Source organism: Aspergillus sydowii (assembly GCF_001890705.1).
Source record: "Aspergillus sydowii CBS 593.65 unplaced genomic scaffold ASPSYscaffold_9, whole genome shotgun sequence".
Taxonomy (NCBI): domain Eukaryota; kingdom Fungi; phylum Ascomycota; class Eurotiomycetes; order Eurotiales; family Aspergillaceae; genus Aspergillus; species Aspergillus sydowii.
In genome coordinates, this window is record NW_024467867.1 from 417,525 (window position 1) to 437,709 (window position 20,185).

At 52.3% G+C, this 20,185-nt stretch overlaps 10 protein-coding genes across 10 annotated transcripts; 4 read left to right on the plus strand and 6 right to left on the minus strand.

Annotated features, from left to right (window-relative positions):
• Positions 1–1,550: 1,550 nt before the first annotated feature.
• Positions 1,551–2,764, plus strand: ASPSYDRAFT_1138716 (RNA-DNA hybrid ribonuclease). Its single transcript, XM_040839965.1, has 2 exons — positions 1,551–1,894; positions 2,008–2,764. Exons 1-2 carry the CDS (start codon positions 1,657–1,659, stop codon positions 2,610–2,612), a joined length of 843 nt encoding a protein of 280 aa, XP_040700246.1. The 5' UTR covers positions 1,551–1,656; the 3' UTR covers positions 2,613–2,764.
• Positions 2,765–3,551: 787 nt separating this feature from the next.
• Positions 3,552–5,514, plus strand: ASPSYDRAFT_91701 (putative Na/H antiporter; the record flags this gene model as incomplete). Its single annotated transcript, XM_040852534.1, has 5 exons — positions 3,552–3,669; positions 3,716–4,389; positions 4,444–4,526; positions 4,580–4,988; positions 5,047–5,514. 5 exons carry the CDS (start codon positions 3,552–3,554, stop codon positions 5,512–5,514), a joined length of 1,752 nt encoding a protein of 583 aa, XP_040700247.1.
• A 457-nt stretch (positions 5,515–5,971) lies between these two features.
• On the minus strand, positions 5,972–7,031 carry ASPSYDRAFT_47726 (class I SAM-dependent methyltransferase). The gene has a single exon (XM_040847492.1). The coding sequence runs from the start codon at positions 6,894–6,896 to the stop codon at positions 6,090–6,092; it is 807 nt and encodes a 268-aa protein (XP_040700248.1). The 5' UTR covers positions 6,897–7,031; the 3' UTR covers positions 5,972–6,089.
• Positions 7,032–7,250: 219 nt separating this feature from the next.
• On the minus strand, positions 7,251–9,199 carry ASPSYDRAFT_80312 (uncharacterized protein; the record flags this gene model as incomplete). The annotated part of the gene is made up of 9 exons (XM_040851035.1): positions 9,028–9,199; positions 8,720–8,963; positions 8,502–8,646; positions 8,324–8,439; positions 7,994–8,258; positions 7,824–7,923; positions 7,632–7,792; positions 7,347–7,555; positions 7,251–7,326 (listed from the first exon to the last, which is right to left on the minus strand). Exons 2-9 carry the CDS (start codon positions 8,884–8,886, stop codon positions 7,251–7,253), a joined length of 1,239 nt encoding a protein of 412 aa, XP_040700249.1. The 5' UTR covers positions 8,887–8,963; positions 9,028–9,199.
• Positions 9,200–9,801: 602 nt separating this feature from the next.
• Positions 9,802–11,210, plus strand: ASPSYDRAFT_47729 (uncharacterized protein). Its single transcript, XM_040847493.1, has 2 exons — positions 9,802–10,963; positions 11,010–11,210. The coding sequence occupies exons 1-2, from the start codon at positions 10,104–10,106 to the stop codon at positions 11,062–11,064; spliced, it is 915 nt and encodes a 304-aa protein (XP_040700250.1). The 5' UTR covers positions 9,802–10,103; the 3' UTR covers positions 11,065–11,210.
• Positions 11,211–11,341: 131 nt separating this feature from the next.
• Positions 11,342–13,198, plus strand: ASPSYDRAFT_156707 (uncharacterized protein; the record flags this gene model as incomplete). The annotated part of the gene is made up of 2 exons (XM_040842579.1): positions 11,342–13,003; positions 13,094–13,198. 2 exons carry the CDS (start codon positions 11,342–11,344, stop codon positions 13,196–13,198), a joined length of 1,767 nt encoding a protein of 588 aa, XP_040700251.1.
• A 129-nt stretch (positions 13,199–13,327) lies between these two features.
• ASPSYDRAFT_91706 (uncharacterized protein) lies at positions 13,328–14,578 on the minus strand (the record flags this gene model as incomplete). The annotated part of the gene is made up of 1 exon (XM_040852536.1): positions 13,328–14,578. One exon carries the CDS (start codon positions 14,576–14,578, stop codon positions 13,328–13,330), a length of 1,251 nt encoding a protein of 416 aa, XP_040700252.1.
• Positions 14,579–15,044: 466 nt separating this feature from the next.
• On the minus strand, positions 15,045–16,739 carry ASPSYDRAFT_47732 (uncharacterized protein). The gene is made up of 3 exons (XM_040847494.1): positions 16,477–16,739; positions 15,838–16,379; positions 15,045–15,777 (listed from the first exon to the last, which is right to left on the minus strand). Exons 1-3 carry the CDS (start codon positions 16,693–16,695, stop codon positions 15,378–15,380), a joined length of 1,161 nt encoding a protein of 386 aa, XP_040700253.1. The 5' UTR covers positions 16,696–16,739; the 3' UTR covers positions 15,045–15,377.
• Positions 16,740–16,876: 137 nt separating this feature from the next.
• ASPSYDRAFT_47733 (acylglycerol lipase) lies at positions 16,877–18,461 on the minus strand. The gene is made up of 3 exons (XM_040847495.1): positions 18,338–18,461; positions 17,667–18,241; positions 16,877–17,605 (listed from the first exon to the last, which is right to left on the minus strand). The coding sequence occupies exons 1-3, from the start codon at positions 18,404–18,406 to the stop codon at positions 17,290–17,292; spliced, it is 960 nt and encodes a 319-aa protein (XP_040700254.1). The 5' UTR covers positions 18,407–18,461; the 3' UTR covers positions 16,877–17,289.
• Positions 18,462–18,930: 469 nt separating this feature from the next.
• Positions 18,931–20,032, minus strand: ASPSYDRAFT_121330 (hydroxyacyl-thioester dehydratase HTD2; the record flags this gene model as incomplete). The annotated part of the gene is made up of 2 exons (XM_040840420.1): positions 18,931–19,423; positions 19,503–20,032. Coding segments are annotated over 2 exons (1,023 nt in total), but the record flags the coding sequence as incomplete, so codon positions are not given.
• Between the last annotated feature and the right edge of the window lie 153 nt (positions 20,033–20,185).

Here is a 20,185-nt window from a genome sequence, read left to right on the forward strand (position 1 = left end):
ATATGTTTCCCTCGCCGGTATCAGACATGACGACGTGCCTCATCAGCCGTCGGTGTCAGCTGTCGCTCATAAAATGATGCAGAAAGTTATGGCACTTACTTTGTCGACCTCAAACTCGATATGTCTGTTGTTCCTGGGAAGTTGTCGAGCACACGCTTTGCATACCAATGACCTTGTATCTACCAGATGCGAGAGCGGAAGACGGCAGTCTATCTTGTGTTAGAGACTGATTGACGACCGCTGGAGTCTTCTCTTACAATCTCTTTCCAGTAATCCTTAAAACACATGGAGTGAAGTGGCAGGGTAAACAATCTTCTGACATCAAAAGATAACAGAGATGACAAACGCCAATTGGCACACTTTGACCAAGGCCAGAAAGACTGCGGGAAGTAGAGGGCATTAAGCACAATTCTTTTGTGGGTTGTTTTGAAAACATCCATTGTTGTGTTTGACGACATAAGCAGGCGTGAATTACCATTGTGTGTGATGATGTCGTGAGCAGAATCAATTATCTGCTGTCTCAGGCAACGATGCATCATTCACATCTCAAAGTGAAGTGTCACCACAAACCACACCCTCGAGCCATTTCCTGGCAGCTGCCAGTAAAGAAGGGCATGCAGGAAGATCTGTCCCTGGCAGCAGTTGTCATTCGATGCAATGCAACCCAGGTCGACAAACGACATTCCCTTCTGGAGTCATCGTTAGTAGACGTCCCATTTTCAAGTCAAGTGCTGTCGACTAACCTGGTGCTCAGTTAAACTTGTTTCCTCTCGTGGTCGTTCATCGTCGTCTTATATGGATCCGTCGGAGTCATTTCTATCCATACAAATCAGCGATGTGGAAGGCCCAGTACAGATAAAGCCATCTCTGTCTGCGAAATTTGTACCTGGTAAGTGCTAGACATCCCATCAGGACAGGCTCGAGAATGCGTGCTGCAGACGTTGCGGCCATCATAGGGTTGAAGTGGGCCAAACGCTATACACCAGATGTCAACGACTGCTCTCGCAACAATTAACCTCGCTCCATTTCTGTTTCATTGGATGTTAGGCGTATGAGTAAATGGGGCATGGATGATCTGGGCCCATAATATCGTAGGCGTATGTCGCAGCGAAAGAGGGGAAGAGAAGAGGGGTCACCATCCCAGTGATATATATTGGCTATCCCGAGCTTTCCCAAACTACCGGTTCACCTTCAAAGCAGCATATTAAACTAGAGACGATTGGATTGCAGGCGAAATAAGGCATAGACTGCGCCTGTTCGAGTTGTTACCTTGTTCAGTGAGCTGCTGACCGCAAATCGGCATCCGCAGAGCGCACCCCCATTGAGTGTTTGGTCCCCCAGAGAACCTCCACCCCCCACCCCGACTTTTCTCCCATCCACCACCGACACTGCACTCGCCTCCTCTTTCCTCTTGTCCTCTTCCTTTACAGATTCTGTTCATCATTCTTTTCTAGTTCTCCTCCATCGCCAGTCAAAACGCGTCCCTATTGCTTCCCACCGCAGCTGGGACCCAGGGGTTCCCTCCTCCACCGCTGCAGGCCAGCAAACCTTGTCATCCCTCGATTCGCCCTTGGCCGAGATAAAAACACCATCTGGCCTCGTCTGCCTGCTCCTCCGACCCTTCCGTCCGTCTCAAACCATCCATTCCCGTGTCCGATGACCGAAAATTTCCCCGCACAACCCCCGCGCAACGCCATGAGCGACAACACACCCTCCCCGACCTCCGGTCCCGCCGCTACAAAACCGTCAATATCGCCGCCCTCAACCGCAGGCACAAAGCGAAAGAGAGGCGCCGTTGGAAAATACTACGCTGTGAAGGTTGGGTACCAGCCGGGTGTTTACTATGAGTGGAAGGACTGTTTGGCCCAGGTGACGGGGTTCAAAGGCGCCGTTTGTGAGTGATTCATTTGTAAAACAAAAGGCACTCTTCATTTTTTTTTATACCCCCGCCAGATTGCGAAAATGCGAAATTTCAGCCAATTAACGGGTCTATCTTTTCTATTCCAGTCCAGGGCTTTCCAACCATCGAAGAGGCGAATGCTTTTCTCACCGGTGCGAAACTTCCGTCGCGAGGCGCGTCGCCGCTCGGCGCCGAGCCCACAAGATTCTACGCGATTCAACGAGGCCATAGACCTGGGGTTTACACCAACTGGGCCCATGCGCAGGAGCAGATCAAGGGATTTCAGAAGCCTCGCTATAAGAAGTTCGCGACGAGAGAGGAGGCGGAGGAGTTCGTAAAACTCGGCGGGCAGGCGGTTAAATTTGGGACGTCAGAAACGACATTGCCCGGAGCTGCGGGATTGACGGACACAACCCCGAAAGATCAACAAGGTGCTACGTTTGAGCCGGGCGAAGGTCCTTTACCACCTGGCGCGGAGGATGGGTTTGATCCGAATGTTCTTCTCGATCCGAAGACTGGCAAAATTGTCTACAAGACGAATGAGCAGAAGGCCGCTACGAAGACACTGCCCAAGGGACCTCCGGGAATGCTGCGGATCTACACTGATGGTAGTTCGCTGAAAAATGGAAGAACACAGGCCGCGGCTGGCGTCGGGGTATACTTTGGGCCCGGCGACTCTCGGTTTGTCTACCTCATTGCATTAACAGTTTAGAGTGTACCTACTGACGTCTCCCCTCCCAGCAGAAATGTCTCCGAACCGCTTAAAGGCAGCCGTCAAACGAATCAACGAGCCGAGTTAACAGCCATCCTGCGTGGACTCGACATCGCCCCGCGACATCGAGACGTGACCGTGGTCACTGACAGCCAGTACGCGATTAACTGTGTTACGGTATGGTTTCAAAAGTGGAGGTCCAACGACTGGTTGACGGCGGACAAGAAACCGGTGGAAAACAAGGACCTTGTGGAAGCAATCCTGAGTAAGATCGAGGAGCGTACGGAACTCCGGGTCAAGACTCTATTTGAATGGGTCAAGGGCCATGCTACGGATCCTGGGAACCAGGCGGCGGACCGTCTTGCAGTGAATGGAGCGCACCAAGGGGTCTCGGGTCAGTCTCGTGGGGATGTCAAGGCGCAGGATGAGCAGTTGTAGTTTAGACGGCGGCTGGTATGTCGGTCGTGATTTTCTCCGCTTATTCAATTGCGTGCTGCGGGATACCCCCTGAATATACATTTGAATGTAGTGTGATGTGCGTAGAGTGACGACAACGGTGAACAATCAATTGTTTGAATGTCCATTGTGGACCGGACGAAGACTGGTTATCCCCGATTGGGCGATCTCGGGCCAAGCTCAACCAGACAAGCTCAACAGTCGAGCTTGGCGATCCGAACTTTTCTCTTCTTCAACTCCCCCTTCCATCGCTCGCCAGGTACCATCGTCTGTATCTTTCACTAGCTAGCGAGATCTCAAATGAGACAAAGCTTGGTTCTCCCATATTCAAAACTCTGGCGCCTTACTATGGTTGAATAACACACAGTGAACTGACTCCGATCTGAAGTGAGTCCTGTACAATGCGACCCAGTCTATGTTTCTAATAAGGACCCTTCAGCACTCTGTATATACGGTCTTATCTGCGGATAACATTCTGCAGTCATGCCCACTTTGTCTCTGATCAACTTCAACATCGTCTGTGCGACGCTTGGCGGGTTCATCTCCATCTTCGGTTTGGTCTCGTACCTGTTCAAGGAGAGATTCTACCTATCCGAAGCATGTCCGTACACCCCATCTAACCCACTTTCAAATACTAACCAACCCAGTAATCTCCCTACTGGCCGGGGTAATATTATCTCCCCATGCGGCCAACTTCATCCGACCGCTCGACTACGCGCTCGGCACAGAGCAAAACCTCGGCCAGATCACGCTCTGCTTCACCAGACTCGTCCTGGGTGTCCAGCTAGTCCTCGCCGGCGTCCAACTGCCAAAGCGGTACCTGCAAATCGAATGGCGGAGTCTCGCGCTGCTCCTTGGGCCCGGAATGGCTGCCATGTGGATGTGCAGCGCCCTCGTGGTCTGGGCCCTCGTGCCTAATTTCTCGTTCCTGCATGCCCTTGCTGTTGGCGCCTGTGTTACGCCGACGGACCCTGTGCTGTCCAACTCCATCGTCAAGGGCAAGTTCGCTGATAAGAATGTCCCCCAGCCGCTGCAGCGGATTATCATTGCCGAGTCCGGTGCGAATGATGGACTGGGTTATCCGTTTCTTTTCTTTGCAATCTACCTTATTCAGTATACAGGTATGGGCGGGGAGGGGTTTAGTGGGGGTGCTGGGAAAGCCATGGGCTTGTGGTTTTATGAGACGTGGGCTTATACGGTCCTGCTGAGTGTTGGGTATGGGGTTACTGTTGGTTGGATTTCTAGGGAAATGCTTCACTGGGCGGAGGAGAAGCGCTACGTTGACCGGGAAAGTTTTCTCGTCTTTGCCATTGCGCTTGCGGTATGAATCCGAAATCGTCTCCGAGGAATACGGGAATAAGGCTGACCAATTTAGCTCTTTATCGTAGGAACCTGCGGACTTATCGGGACTGACGACCTGCTCGCTTGCTTCGTTGCAGGCAACGTCTTCACTCAAGAGTATGTCCCATATCTTCCTCCTACGTATCATCCCAAAAACTAACTTGCTAAAGCGACTGGTTCCGCCTCGAAACAATGGACGATTCCCTTCAACCCACAATTGACATGCTCCTCAACCTGGCAGTCTTCATGTGGTTCGGTGCAGTCTGCCCCTGGTCGCTCTTCCTGAACAACAATGTAATTCCGCTCTACCGCCTCGTCTTCCTAGGAGTCCTGATCCTCCTCGTCCGCCGCATGCCAATCATCTTCGCGATGCACAAATACATCGACCAAATCGAGAATCTCTTCCAGACTTCCTTTGTCGGTTTCTTCGGTCCGATCGGCGTCGGTGCGATCTTCTACCTCTCTGTTAGCCGTGAGTATCTACACAAAATTACGGTCAATGGCAAGGTCCGCGAAGACGCGCAGCAGGTCTCTGATGCGATTGAGGTTATCGTTTGGTTCCTTGTTATTTGCAGCATTGTAAGTCCTCCTTCTCATATACCCTGCTCTAAAGGAAACACTAATTGTTTATGAATAGGTGGTGCACGGCCTCTCCATCCCCTTCGCCAAAGCAGGCTACCACCTCCCGCGCACCATCTCCGCCGCGATCAGCACCAGCACGACAGCAGATCTAGAGCCGGTCCCGCTGGCATCTAACCTACCCACGCATAGCACGGCCACACCGCACGGGAACACGGAAGCAACTAGTCGGCGGACGAGAAGACATGATACCGAAACAGTACCTGCGACTGCAGCGACAACCCCAGGTTCTGATTCTGACTCTGTGTCCAAGAGTGGACAGCTGCCGAGACACACGCATCCGTATTCGCGTCCGCCCGGGCCTGTAGCTTTCCAAATTGGTCGAGGCGTCGCGAGGACGATGTCTCCGTCTTCTGAGGCGCGGCTTGGATCAGGAGGTGGAGAGGAGCCTTCGAGGCCGGTGAATCTGGTTTTGAGGACGGGGACTGCAGATGGGGAGGATGCCGATGGGATGAGGTCTGCTTAGGCGTAGGCGTGTGTATACGTCTATTTAAGCGTCTGACTTTGTCTTAACTTACGGACTCTCTATACTTGTAGTATAGGAGGGCAGGTCAGGGCGTTCGTTGGAGGAGAGAGGGTAGACATTACTGTAGTCCAATCACGGTCGGTAACTATCATTTGAATGAAGGAATCGCAAGTGGTGTATTCAGGGTTACGCAGTACGTTCAATCATTCTCTGCCGAAGAGTGCATATAGATGTGATAGAGACAACTGAGAGCAGAAGATACGACTTTGTCACAGTTATTGTAGAACTTCTAGTACTTTATTAAATTACCATTCCGAAGCAGAGATGATCGCTCCCAGGGCCTTCAAATGCAGTGTATGCAAGACATCGTCCAATCAGACTACGGTCTGCAGCAGGAATCGTTGTAAGATCCCGGCAATTTCCACCCTCTGCCTGTGCCTAAAATTCAGTGCTACGTAAATACCAGCCGGTAGAAATATTGCTGTTAATGACAGTCCTATTTATTGATAGTAGGCATCTGTCTAGACCTGTAACAACCGGGTATAGAAATACCATATCGTCAGGATACATACATCCTACTTCCAACAGACAATCTCAGCACTCGGAATCGAGAACCAAGCTGCATCTTCCTCCCTCCACTGCCTCCAAACCTGCGATATCTCCTCCAGCTCCTGCACACTGGCCAGCCCGTTCTCGACCGCCCCCTTCGCAAACGCCGACTTGACCACTCTCTCCTGCCACGTCTCACTCCACCACTGGACTTCCTCAGGCTTCGCAAAGCACCACGAGCTCACCGTACTCTCCATCTCACTGAACCCAGTCTTCCTCGCCCACATATGCAAATGCCGCCCCGCATTCGGCTCGCCCCCGTTCTTCCTCGCAACCTGGTCATACAGAACCTGCCACTTCCGCAACCCAGGTAGTTCAGGATACCACATGAAAGCAGCATAATCGGCTTCTCTCGCAGCAACAATCCCGCCCTGTCGACAAACACGCTTCATCTCCTTCAACACCGCAACAGGGTCCCGAACATGCTGCAGCACCTGGTGGCAGAACACAACATCAAAGGTTCCGTCCTCATAGGCCAGGGCATTAGCATCACCAGTTACAAAATCGATGTTCGTGATGTTCCTCGATTCAGCGTGTTTCTGCGCAGCGGGGAGAACGTCGCCGACCATCTCTAGCCCTGTGATGTGGCCCTGGGGGACGTAGGTTGCTAGGTCTGCGGTGATTGTGCCGGGTCCGCAGCCGATATCTAGGACCTTCATGTGTGGCTTTAGATGTGGGAGCAGGAATTTGGCTGAGTCGAGGGCTGTGCGTTGCCCGTGGGAACGCAGGACTGAGGCGTGGTGGCCGTGGGTGTAGGTTGCTGTTTCGGACATTTTTCTCCTTTTCCTGACGCGTACTGTGGTAAATAGTATGTTTAGAGAAAGTAAGATGTAGAGTCTGACCGGGTGATTCTGTTGTTGCGTTGAGACGTAGATATAGGCAATGGTTACGGCCGATATCGGCGCTGGTCCCCCCGCGATCGATTGACGAGGATGGAGGAGCCAATCTGTATAAAACTTATTTATAGTTGGGGTACTGAGGTTACTAAGAGTCCAAGCTCATTGGTCATAAGGTAAATCTATTAAAAACTTCCTGACACTATCGGTTTGCCCACTACCCTAACCCCCTAGTATACGTATACCCACCAGCTACTCTCACGTTATACCCAGTCTATATCTATATCAAAGCTAAGAATCACCCTCCAACACCCTAAGAACACCCTCATTCCTCGGCACAAACCGAATCTGAAACGGCTTAGGTGACCTCCCAGACAACCCCCATACTCCTTCAAATCAATCGGTTCGCCCGGAATCTCACGCATATCAAACGCCCAGAGCATCCGCGAAATAACAAGGAAGAGCTCCCTCTCGGCGACCATGATCCCCGGGCACACTCGCCGGCCGATACCGAATACCCAGTGGTCGCGCTGCATGGGGTCGGGTGTTTTGGCGCTTTCGGAAGAGCTGAGGGTGTCGTTTACGTATCGTTCGGGCTGGATATATAAAGGTATTAATCTCATTATATATATACTCTGGTCAGATATGCATCTTAATGGATGGAATACGTACGTCGAATTCATACGGGTTCGGATGACGCACCGGGTCATGCTGCATTGTCCATGTATTCAACAGAACCACTGTATCCTTAGGGATGAACTGGTCGCCGTAGACGAAGTCCTCGCTGGTTGCATGGGGGGTGCTCAGCCATAAGGGGCTCCTGAAACGTCCGACTTCTTTGTTCGTCATCGTTGTTAGGTAGACGCTCGCGGCCAACAACGCGGTCGAGCTCGGCCTGGGTCTTTTTCTGGATCTCGGGGTATGCTGGGATGATTGCGAAGAACCATTGCATTATGGCGGCGGTCTATTCCAAAATTATGTATTAGAAACGGAGCAGAGATGGGTCGGTATAAGTATATGCATATCGTCTCGACACCGCCGATCATGAATGCAGAGACGAGCATGGCTGCGTCCAGATCATCCAGGTCTTCTTTCTCGCGACACTCGACGAGATCCCTCGCGAGACATTTCGGGACATCAACTCCTCGCTGCAGTTTCTGGTCAATCTCCGTAAGCAGCCCGCCATATGTTTCTACCAGGCCGTAGTGGAGTTTCTTTGCGCGTCTCTGCATGGCGCTGGGGAAAGCTTGAAGGGTGGGAATAAAGTCCACGAGGTTAGATACGGGGCCGGTGCAGTTCCTAGATCAATCATCAATACGTTAAACCTGGCGAAATCCGGGCCACAAGAATGGAACGGCACGCACACAAACTCCTTGTTAAGCTCCGCGCCACGCTTCACGACCGGATGGTCGATTCCTTCAAAGCGCGCGCCGAAGGTGATTTCGGCCATAACGCTGAATGCACAGCAGTTGGCGTGCGGCTGGCTGGGTGAGCATATGTAATCCTAACGCCTAACTGTAAGGATATACGTATCTCACATACCTGGGGACTAACGGGTACCAATCCCCGTTGACTCTCATCGAGCATATCTTTGATGAGGGCCCTCGACTTGCGCTCCATCATCGGGGCATAAGTGCTTACAGCGCGTGGAGTCAGCCAGTTGTTGGCAAAACGGCGGTGCTTGCGCCTGGATATCAAACAACGTGCTCTGTCAACGACGCCTTTTTTTCAACAGCTTACAGTGACAAAGGTTCACCCACCATCGGTCGTTATACGGATTGGCGACAACTCCACGGAAACCAAAGACTGTTTGGCCCTTGATATAGGTTTCTCTTCTCGACGAGAATATCGTGCCGTTCGTGACCATCAGGCCTTTGGCTACCTTTGGGTCGGATATTATGATGAACAGTTGACTACCTATCCACATGGAATAGATTCCGCCGTATTAATGGGCCCATTTGTCTAGCGTGAGCTCGGGAAATTTGGTCAAAGATAGGAAGCAGCCTGGATAAATTTAGCCTCTTAATTAGGCATGGTTTATGGTGATGAGAGGGAAGCAACAGCATACCCAGAATAGGGAGGCCTCCGGGTCCGTTGGGAATTTTGTTGCCTCTGCTATCCCTGGGTGGTTGATTGCAGAAAACATAGGTAACAAGGAGAAGAACTACTAAAAATGGCCAAAAGATTAAAGAGAGGTCTAAGGGTGTAGTTCGGTACATGGTCGCAGCTGCATGTGCTCATTGGGAATGAATAAGTTTCAGGATCTATAGATACCATAATGAGCGTCCCCAGCTATATAGGAAAGTTTTCAGTGCAGGGATTCGTGTCAATCTCCCACACTCGGAAACACCGGGGCCATTCACAAGGCTGTCATGGATCAGGCGTGACCCCAGCCAGCCCTGCCCATGCAGTCTGGTTGAAAAGGATACGACACCTGCACGATCCAGGCCACATCACAATGCATGCGAATCACACATGGTCACCTGCAGATCTGAACCACTCATTGTCTAACACAATGCAGAGATCATCCCTGCCAACAGGACTGTATCCAGCCTATAATGAACAAGCCCCTAGATCTTAGATCTGAAAGGCTCGACTCTCCAAGAGCCTACTGGCCAGTAATATGAAATCGATCATCTCACCTCGGATCATGCGAACCATAGCTTCTGCAATAACATCTGCAATATAGGCCAAGAAATACCCTGCCCTAGATCTTATCCAATTGTCAACTCGTTCCCAGGTGTGCTCTGTGGCCTTGGCATCACTTTCAAGATGCCCTTGTGACTATAAATACGATTTCAGGGTAATAAAGTAGGTTGGTGATAAAGTGAGGCGGTTTCTCTTGGAGTATATTTTACACCTTTAAGCACTGAGATGTTCAACGAACAAGCATATTGATTGAACTGGCGGACAGCTCCGTAACCTACTACCACGTATATTCAAATCTATACCATCGCACCAACTTCCTCCCCGCTATCCATAGTGCTGGCCAAGGATCACACTATGTAACGCTAGTAACTCGGCCTAACCCGCCACTGCGGCGCAGTCACCGTGCATGAAACGACTTTTCTTCCCCTTCTCCCACAAAACCATCTCTACCTCATTAACCCTTATCCCCTATCCCCTTCCCACTTCACAGTCAAGATGGCACGCACCAAAGGCGCGAAATCAAGGCAGTTCACAGACCATGCCGGGAATCAATACACAGTCATCCAGTCCGCCATGGCGCAGGACTCACCGATCTGCAAACTAAGCGTCCACTTATACACGCTGTCCACCCTGAGTCCTAGTCCTGAATTTGTTGGCAGGAGTCTCCTCCGCTCGGACACATTCGTGTCCTCGGTCGATGTAATGGGCCTGTCTCCGCGGGTGGACGTGTACGCCCCGCAGCCGAGTATCGAGGCTTGTATTGAGCATCATCGAGCGGAGAAGGCGTACCGAGCGCGTGCGAAGGACGAGTTCCGTCGGAAAGTAGCCGCCGACGCCACCGCTGCTGCTGCTGCAGCGGGTGAGGCTGAAGATGGAGAGGCGGCACAGCAGGCTCTCCGAAAGTTAGGTGGAAAGGAGCCGCTGCCGCATATTGTGCCGACGTGGTGTGTTTCTGCGGCTTTCTGGGATAAAGACCGCCACAGGTTCCAGGGGAGGTATCGCAGTTTTATTTTGGTTGTTCCGGATGATTGTTCGACTTGGGAGGACGTGGAGGAGAAGGGGTTGTGGCTTGTGAAATTCGATCAGGATGTTTCACCTGCTATGGAGGTTGATGCTGCGGGTTACGCTGCTTCGAATTATGAGGCAGACGGGGTTCGTGTGAACCGTCGGGACTGGGGCCCGCCGGTCTCTATTAAGAAGGTCTCTGTTGTGGAGGATTCGGACCCCAGGGCGAGTTTACGTGACGAGTGGACTGGGCTTACCGGTGTATTTAATGATTGCACGTACCGTAGTGTTCACTGTGAGGGCTGTTTTGAGGCCAATGGCAGGCCACATGAGGACTGTGAGGTTGAAAAGTGAGTGTCTGATCTGACAGGGTAGATGCCCGCTAACAGGATCTAGGAGTGGGCACTATTTTGATAATGACGGACAGTGCATTGCATGTCGACAAGAGTAGAATATCAGGAGTTTGCTGCTCTAAACAATCGTGGTGTCCAGAGCCCTGTTTAGAACGAAAATAATAGGGCCTGTTCACGGAGATACTAAGCTATAAGCATATCAGAATAACCTAGACTGAACAATGAACCCGGTTAATAGACAGAGTATAATAAGGTTGGGTGGGTCCTGCGAGATCCCGCCGTTCCCGCCCGTTCCGCTTCCGCTTTCCGCTTCCCGCTCCGACTGCAACTCCGTCCTCCACCACCGATAGCCATCTCCGCCAGTATTGCTCGGCGATGGAAGATCAAGAACTACACCAGAGGAAACGCCGCCGGGCCAAGGTCGCCTGCGAGCCATGTCGTGAAAGGAAGCGAAAGTGCGACGGCCGCCAGCCATGCGGGACGTGCACGCGACTCGAGTATGACTGCAGTTACAAGGCAGTGGCAGGTCAAGTGAGAAATATACCGGCAGCACCGTCAACCAATTTGGGAGCTGTGATTGAACCTTCAGCTTCTACGAGCCAGTCAGACGAGGGGAGGAAGAGGAAGCACCAGTCCAGTGCCCCGGGAGTCGATGTGCACCGCCATGTCCAGCTGCTGGAAGCCAATTCCGGCGCCGCATTCGTCAGGAAACTCGGACTGAATATTGATCCTTCGAATGCGCCCCGGCTGCATCTCTTTGCATGGAATACTGGAGAACGCCTGGCACGATGTGCACCGGGGACTGTCAAGCCGGTGACGAGCATGCTGACTGCGGCCGAGATGACTCGCCTGGCCCTGATTTACTTCGACAAGGTCGCCGATACATATGGGTTTATAGACCGCAGTCTCTTCTTCAAGCGACTGCACTCCAGATGGAATAACCCAGGATCCATCACAGCCTACGACCCGGTCTTCTGCGGCGTCGCGGCCCTGGCATTACACTTCTCCGAGCGCTTCCCCATGGCTTATGAACCCGATCTCGTTGAGACCGCAAAGACTCTTCTGGAGCAGAACTCCCTGCAAACCCCACCCTCCGTCGACACAGTCACAGGCTGGATCCTGCGCGTCGCATACCTCCGCATGACATCCACACCGCACGCAACATGGCTCGCAAGCTGCTCGCTCATGCACGTCGCCGAAGCCGCCAACATCCACCTCGAAGGCCACCTCGAGACCGTCTTCAACGACAACCCTTCCGAAAAAATCGCACTCGACCTCCGCCGCCGCCTCTGGGGCCTCGCGCAGCACCTCAACATCTGGGCGTCCTTCGATCTCGGCCGCAGCAGGATCACCCTTTCCGGCGCCTGCACCACAAAGCCAGTCGAAGCCGTGACACCACCACCAGCAGGAACAGCAGGAACAGCAGGAGCAACAGCAGGAGAAACACCCCCAGGAACTATAGGAGCATCAGGAGACTGCACCCCGCAAGTCCTCTCGCTCGTCCCGTTAACCGAGCGACTCGACCCTAACAAGCCGCGCTCCGTCGAAGAGCTCGAAAACGACATAATCCAAGTCCTCGCCGAGCCCCGCGACGCGCCAACCGCCACGATGTCCCAAGTGAACCTCATGCTCTGCATATTCCGACGCCTTCGCGCGCAGGGGTCCATCGAATACCTGCACCCACACATGGACCGCATCATCGCCCTAGCCATGAAAGGCCTAGATGCGTCGCAGTCTATGGTTGCTAGCTACAGTCCCTGGCATCATGCGGCGAATATCCCCTTCCAGGTTGTTTGTCTGTTGCTGGCAATTGATAGCCAGGCGTCGCTGGGGTTGTTGGGGAGGGCGATGGGGGCGTTGAGGGCCGTTAGGGATCGGTGGGACAGTGCGGTGATGCGCGAGGCGTATAGTACGGCTGTGTTGTTGGTGTATTTGCATCAGAGGCGGAAGGAGGACGATGCTAGGAGTTTGAGGGGGGTTTTGGAGGTTTATTCTACGACTGCTTCGACTGGAGAGCTGAGGCCTGCGTCTGCTGGGGTGAATGCTGGGTTGGGGATGGGAGGGGGAGAGGCGGAGGTTGAAGTTGGTACAGAGCAGCAGGACTGGACGGCGGCGTATGCGGCGGAGGTTTCGTGGCTGGGGAATCTGGTGTCTGATATGCCGGCGTTGAGGGAGATTGATGTAGAGCAATTCTTGATGCAGCCTGGTGGTGGTGGGGGGTTCTCAATATGAGATTTACATTTCCAGTATTGGTCTAATAGCATTACTTTCTAGCCTACAATGCGAGGCCAACTGTCTATATACCCCCAACTGAGGAAGTTCATCTATAAGAAAATACACAGTAAAGTCTGGAACATCAGGTCAAACCTTTACCACCCCCCAACCAGCCTTACACCCCCGATAAACCACCAAACAGCCCATCCCCACCAGAATCGCACTCCCAGAGAACATCTGCGCCCCCAAATACCTCCCCCCATCAACCCCAATCAACGCCCCCTGGATCGCCGGCGCCGTCAAGCACGAGAAGCTCACAATCGTCATCACCATGCCCGTCCTCGTCCCCACCTTCGTCAAATCATCCGTCTGCCTCGTCGCCATAGCCGGGAAAAGAGCCTGCGCAGCTCCCGCGAACAGCCCATATATAACCGTCCACACGTACAATCCCGCTGTATCATTTCCCCGAATCCCAGCCCAGGAATACACACAGACCGCACAGACTAGCGAGATGAAGAGCGTAATGTTCGTGATCCCCGTATACCGCTCCGCTATAAACCCGGGTGCACTGCGCCCGACGATCCCGACAGCATTGAGAACAACGAGCAGGTTAATCGAGTCCGAGGAACCAGAAAGATGGATCTGTTCCCTTGCAAACGTGCCCAGGTAGTAGAAGGCCATGTAGAGGCCCCAGAAGTTGAGGAACATGGCAGCCGTGAAGAAGAGGAAGGGCTTTTCGCGAAACGCCGTCCATTCGATTGCAGGGCCTGTGGAGCGCGGCGGGAGGTACGGGCTGTATGCTATTACCGATGGGATATGGATGATGAGTAGGATGAGTGCTAGGATGCGCATTGTCCAGCCGTATCCGATGGAGGTGTGCGTTAGGAGGGCGTTCGCTGTGGCTGGGTATAGAATCCCGCCGGTTGCGGCGCCCGCAGCAGCGAGTCCCACGGCGATAGGGCGCCTCTTGTGGAAGTAGGAGCCCATTACCGAGAGGCCTGGTGTGAAGATGAGGCCGCTTCCTAGACCGACGCAGACGGCTTGGCTGAGGAGGATTTGGTAGAAGCGGGTTGAGAGCGAGGCCATGCACAAGCCGAAGACTTGTAGTGTGACTCCGGCGATGAAGCAGGGCCGGAAATAGCCTGCGTCTGTGAGACGGCCAGAGAAGACGCCGACAAAGAGGAGGAGGAACATCTGGATGCCCCCGATCCAGCCGATGTCGTCCTGGCTGCGGTTGAGGGCTTGGGTGTAGTATTGCTGGAAGATGCCGTAGCTGTTCGTCAGGCCCCATGTATTCAGGAAGACGGTGTGACAAAGCGCAACGTGGACCCAGGCTCGAAAGCCACCGTCTGGCGCTTTTGCTGGGGTGGTTTCATCTTGGGGTTTTTCTGACTGCATGGTTGAAGATATTGGTGTAACTGTGTGGTGGATGGCAGGATCTGCTGCACTTATCTATGATTCTGGCCCAGCTCGTGTATCCCGCCGTTACCGCAGCCCTGATATAATCGTTCCCAGTGTAATCGAAAAAAATCAAACACCGAAGTTTCGAGTGTCCCTTGGACGCGGCATTGTCGGCATCGACGGCATCGGCGGAACAGGCTTGGAGTCATACAGTCTCTCTCGACCGAGTCGCCGAATCACCGAGCGCAGTACAATAAGAGTCATAAAAAGGAAGTTTGAGAATTAGTAAAAGGAAAAGTAAGAAATCGAATAGTCGATTCTAATGGAGGACCAAAGTCCTATTTACCAAAAATAATTAAAGATACATCATCATCTTTTCCTTCGAGCCTTCAGCGCCGATCATTTGCAAGCCCTAAACAGATGCAGCCCTAATTTCCGGCTGCATAGTTGACAATCAAGTACTGTGACTATGCATTATTTACCACTTGATGCCATGGGCACCATAGCTACGAGCTCCTGCCGTAACAGGCGGGGTTAACTATAATTAGCTAGATATATGGACGGAAGCAGTTGGAGACATACTTCTTCCTGCCTGCGATTAAAAGACCGGATCTATCAAGTGGCCGCTGGCGTAGTCATCGTTGGAGCTTACCAGGGCTGTATTTGGTGACGGCACCGCAGACATTGAAGCTGTTGTTAGAATTTATAGTGCAGGACTGTATGAGGATAATTCTCCACCATTCTTGGTTTTCTGATTATCGGGCCTATCTGACACAGCCCGTATATTTGTTGCAGCCTAAGCCCTGAAAAGAACCTCCCAAACACTTCCCCTAAACCATGCCCTCTCCCTCTCCCACGCCTTCGTAATAAGATCCCTACCAAGCTTCACCAAATCTCGCACCTGCTCCTCGGTGCCCCATCCAGGAATGGTACTTCCCCAGAAAATAAAGTGCACACCGACATGGATGATCGTTCGGAAGGCGATATCTTCAGTGATGTCCTTATAACCCTTTGCGAAGCCCTCGATAACCCAAACACCTGCATCAATATCCTTGAAGTGCTTGAGCATGTACAGCTCGGCGATCATTTGGCCTAGGTCAAGGGCTCGGGAACCGCGTTGGGCCAGTTCCCAGTCTGTGATGAAGAGCGGCGTTACTGGGAGCGGTTCATCAAGAGCTGTTTTGGGAATCAGGACGCTACAGTCATCATCAGTAAACCCGAGTCAGCTAGAAGAAGTGCAGTACGGTAAAACATACTTCCCAGACCAGAAATCCCCATGAATCGCCCCAATCATCTCTCCATCCCCCTCCAACTCCCCCTTCGCAGCCTCCCGAACCTTCTCAAAAACCTCCCGACTCTCACCCAGAATCTCCGGATAAACGTCAATCTTATTCAAAATCCCATCATAGTTAATCGTAAACTTCAAATCACGCATATCCGTAAACCCCGCAAACCGAGTCGCAACACCCTCCTGCGCCGGGTCACTAACCCAGAAATGGAACGAGCGCAACCACGCACCCAGCGTACGCCCAATTGACAGCGTCCACTCCCTCGAGATGCTACCAGCCACACCCGGGGTCCGCATGAACGTCTTGAGATCTACAGCGCTGGGCAGGTCCTCCATGACCAGTGTGAATGTTGGGCGGCTAAAGTGGAAAAGCTTAGGTGTTTTGACGGTGATTTGATACTTCTGGCCATCTTTACTTGACCCCGGGCCGGGCCCAGATACAGAGGCTTCGTTTGTTGTTGTTACGCTGTGCATCCCGTCTAGGGCGTGCAGAGCGAATTCTTCGACGCGCTGTACGTGGTCAGTCAGCTTCCTTATCTTTTGTTGCTGTTGCTGTTGCTGTTGTTGTTGTTGGATATTTGACAGAGGAAATGAATGGAAAACGTACGCATCGCTCCGCGCTGAGCTTAAAATCTGCGTTCGAGGCGAGATAGTCCTCGGCATGCTTCGCGATGATAGTGCTGGTGCCATCGGGGAGGGGCTGCGATAGAACACCGCGGTAGATGAAATTTGCCGTTCCGCCGCTCAATTTGGTGAATGAGGAGCAGGCAAAGGGCGTGCTGGATAGGTCCTTTGCAACGACGTCTTTTATCTCGGATTCAGCCATGGTGGTTTGATATTCTGGATGTGGTTGAGGATTTCTCGTGCTGTGATGGACGTTGTAGGGCGGGGTCTGTTTTGAGTTTAGTGTCAAGGGTCCTGTCGATGGATGACGTCAGCAGTATACAAACAATATTTAACTAATGAACAGTTACAAGAAGACGACGTGGGTTTGCAAATTATAGAGTCAGTATGCAAGAAGGTGGATTATTCTGTTCATTACTGCGGATGATACTCCTTGTTGACTTATGGCTCCACTAAGGTGACCAACCTTGGGAATCGACAACACCACTGGAAGTAGGGCTGTTCAAGATGGCTAGTTATTTGATTTGGGTCTATTGAAACCCATGTCGCGCGGGTATATGTTAGAGCACTCCAGTTCCGATAGTACGACCAATCATCAAACAACTTCTAGCTAACGTGGAGCTTCTAGACGTCGTCGTCAAGTCCGCAGTGCTCTTGAACAATTATTCTCGAAAGCGTTATCCAACTTAATTACATGTTTCCAAATACATAACTCACTAGCCCTCTCTAGGCCGCTCATGAAAAAAACCTATCTTGGTATCAATGCAAAAGAACAACCAAGAACCTCCGAGTCAAGCTATGCGTCGTTCCGCTTCGCCGTAATCTTAACCACCCACTCCCCAATATCGCGCATATACTCCTCCTTCATGCCATCCGGCTCACCATGAATCTGGTGGTAGCCGCCATCAAAAGACTTCCACGTCTTCGCATCAGCATCACTCTCGCTGTACGGCTCAAGTCTATCATAGAGCTGCTTCGAGATAGTGTACGACGTGATCATGTCTTTGGACCCGTGCGCCCAGAAGACAGGGCAGGGGAGCCGTGTTGCTAGATGTTCAGGAGCCGGTTTGTCTGACTGAGACAGAGTCGTTAGGTCGCTTTCGCGCTGGAGTCTGGCACGGGGTCAGCAAACGAAATGACAACGAAATAGAAGTGAAGAGAGTGAAAACTTACAACGCATCCAAGCCTTCAAGAGTACCCGTGTTATGGCACAGCGGGTCATTCTTATACAACTCCTGGACGCCACGGTCCCGACTCGCAAACTCGATATTAAGCGGCTGCTTCCACTTGAACTTCGGGATGAGATTCGCAACAAGCTTGCCCACCTTCACGACAAGCCAATTGGGGTGGCTCGCCGGATCGAGGCCAATGTACGGCGCATCCAAGATCCAGCCTGCAATGGGCGGTCTACTCCCGCTAAGTTCGGAGTCCTTAGAGAGCAGATAACAGGCAGACTCTTGCCCGCCCATGCTGTGACCCATGACGAAGAGCGGAGTGCTCTGGGTGTCCGGGATGGTGGAGGCGATGTGTTTCAGGGCCTCGTTGATTTCACGTAGGATCTGTGGCGTTTGGCCAATGTCGCCAAGGTGGGCTTTTGTCTTGATGGTCTTACCCCAGCCGCGACGGTCCCAGGCATGTACCTTGATGGGGTAGTTGGTGGCCAGCTGGGTGAAAAACGGGTCATAGTGGTCACAGCGGTCACTGAAGCCGTGCATGAATGCAATATGCGCTTTGGGGGCTTCGGTGGGCTATAGGTCCGGTTAGTTGGGCTGCTTCTTACATGTAGTAGGTTTGAATGCCTAAGGCTGAAGCTGGGGCTGGCGGTGGTTGCTTCTCTAACTTACTTCCCAGACCCGCGAGTAGACCTCGAGACCGTCGCTGAGGTTAAACGAGCTGCTGGAGCTGGTTGCCATGACTGCTACTTGGGAACAGGTTGAGAAAAGGGGAAAGGGGAGAAGAGGAAAGGTAAAGAGACTCCTTTGTTTGAGGAAGTCCGCAAAGCTGAGCTTTCACGTGCGAGGGCTGACACCACGTGATCTTCCCGACGCTGTTGTGTAACTATACAAAAGGGGATCGATACGTTAAATGCTGAAGGGTAAATCCAGCTTAGTAGAGTAGAATTAAGTGATATCACATTGTTTATATAGTTGGGGTGTCTTGTTGCTAAGATCGCAAGGGGGGCTCAAGCATCAAAATATATAACCGCATAGCAAAACAAAATCAAGATATAAAACGCACCGTTCTAGTCGGAAAAAGGTTATGTGATATATCCGATTAACAGGACCAGACTTATCAAATGGATTGATAAATGGAAATTCTTGGAATAGTTAACAACCAGCATTATGAGAAATAACCAAAATGAGCATACGGGTAAGGTATGCCCTGGATTCAACGCCAATAACCTAATAAGGAGGATAGACACTATCTATACACCCGTAATCTCAGCCTTCATCCCAACATTCCCAGCAGGCGTAATAATTTCCACCGCACTCTTCTTGTCTGCCCCCTCCGTCAACATAATCCGATACTCATCCTCCGCGTACAACGGGCTTGTCGCGCGGTACGAAATCTTCTCAGGCAGCACCACATCCAAGTTCTCAGGATCTCCACCGCCGCGGAGATCCCTCCATAGATCTAATATTGAGATTAGATTCAAGGGCCCGTGAACGACGATATCCCTATGCCCTTCGACATCCCGCGCCCACGGCAGCGAGTAGTGGATTTTATGCGGGTTAAAGGTTAATGCTGAGAAGCGAAAGAGCGTTACAGCTGTTTGGCGCAGTGTGCGTGTATGCGTGAGGCCGCTCGATGATGTTTCTGCGGAGGCGGGGTGCGGGGATGGAGGGGATGCGGGTGGAAGGTTTTGTGCCGTTGGCGTTCCTGTCCCTGTACCTGTCGGGGGTGGGAGAGCTTTGCGAAAGACCCAGTTTCTGTATACCAGTTAGCAAATAAATTCGACACCAAGGGTTAATTAAGACTAGGAGAATAAGGTAGGTAGTAGGTGCGTACCGTCGATCAACAACCGCAACGCCCTGCGCATTGCTGAACTCCTTCTCGACGCCTACAACGATCATCTCCTCCCCTGTTTTGCGAACTATCTTTGGCTCCGCGCTTAGAACCCTCGTTGTCTCTGTGACGTTATCGCCGACGCGCAATGGGTTCGGTTGGCCGTTCTTTCGCGGCCACAATACCTCCCCGCCTGCCCACATGCGCCGCGTGAATGGATGCGCGGGGTTATAGCTGCTATCTGTACCGTCAGCGCCGAGTTCGTTTTCAAGGAAGGCGGGCGTAAAGTAGACGAGGTGGTATCCTGCAGGGACTGGGGTTCCGGGCGCAGGCTCGACATCGGCAGTGGAGGCATTGTTTGGAGCGGTGGTGCTGGAGAGGTGCGGGGAGGCAGGGAAGAGGGAGGGTCGGTTGAGTGTTAAGGAGAGGAGGCGGAGCTGGTTTGCATCGAGGGTTTGCGAGCGGGTTTGCGGCCCCAAGGATTGGAAGCGCGAGAGGAATGAGGTTGCGATTGTTGATGCGGAGGCGTCGGAGGTGGATGAGGAGAAGCGGAGGTGGGAGAGACGGGCTTGGGTGGTGAGGAGAGATCGCGTCGTCCACCGGCAAGCTGGTGTTGAGAGAAACATATTTTTAACTTTACATTCAGCTGGGCCTCTCTTTGTGACTATGCGATTGCGAGTTGTCGA

What these genes read in the sequence shown, in the direction of transcription:
- ASPSYDRAFT_1138716 (XM_040839965.1), top strand. Translation starts at nt 1,657, where the DNA reads ATGACCGAAAATTTCCCCGCACAACCCCCGCGCAACGCCATGAGCGAC. An exon ending in GGGGTTCAAAGGCGCCGTTT is followed by an intron (nt 1,895 to 2,007) that starts GTGAGTGATTCA and finishes TTTCTATTCCAG; the next exon opens with TCCAGGGCTTTCCAACCATC.
- ASPSYDRAFT_47726 (XM_040847492.1), bottom strand. Translation starts at nt 6,896, where the DNA reads ATGTCCGAAACAGCAACCTACACCCACGGCCACCACGCCTCAGTCCTG.
- ASPSYDRAFT_47729 (XM_040847493.1), top strand. Translation starts at nt 10,104, where the DNA reads ATGGCACGCACCAAAGGCGCGAAATCAAGGCAGTTCACAGACCATGCC. An exon ending in GAGGACTGTGAGGTTGAAAA is followed by an intron (nt 10,964 to 11,009) that starts GTGAGTGTCTGA and finishes AACAGGATCTAG; the next exon opens with GAGTGGGCACTATTTTGATA.
- ASPSYDRAFT_47732 (XM_040847494.1), bottom strand. Translation starts at nt 16,695, where the DNA reads ATGGCTGAATCCGAGATAAAAGACGTCGTTGCAAAGGACCTATCCAGC. An exon ending in AGCTCAGCGCGGAGCGATGC is followed by an intron (nt 16,380 to 16,476) that starts GTACGTTTTCCA and finishes GACCACGTACAG; the next exon opens with CGCGTCGAAGAATTCGCTCT. An exon ending in GGGGATTTCTGGTCTGGGAA is followed by an intron (nt 15,778 to 15,837) that starts GTATGTTTTACC and finishes TGATGACTGTAG; the next exon opens with CGTCCTGATTCCCAAAACAG.
- ASPSYDRAFT_47733 (XM_040847495.1), bottom strand. Translation starts at nt 18,406, where the DNA reads ATGGCAACCAGCTCCAGCAGCTCGTTTAACCTCAGCGACGGTCTCGAG. An exon ending in TCTACTCGCGGGTCTGGGAA is followed by an intron (nt 18,242 to 18,337) that starts GTAAGTTAGAGA and finishes CCGGACCTATAG; the next exon opens with CCCACCGAAGCCCCCAAAGC. An exon ending in CTTGAAGGCTTGGATGCGTT is followed by an intron (nt 17,606 to 17,666) that starts GTAAGTTTTCAC and finishes ACCCCGTGCCAG; the next exon opens with ACTCCAGCGCGAAAGCGACC.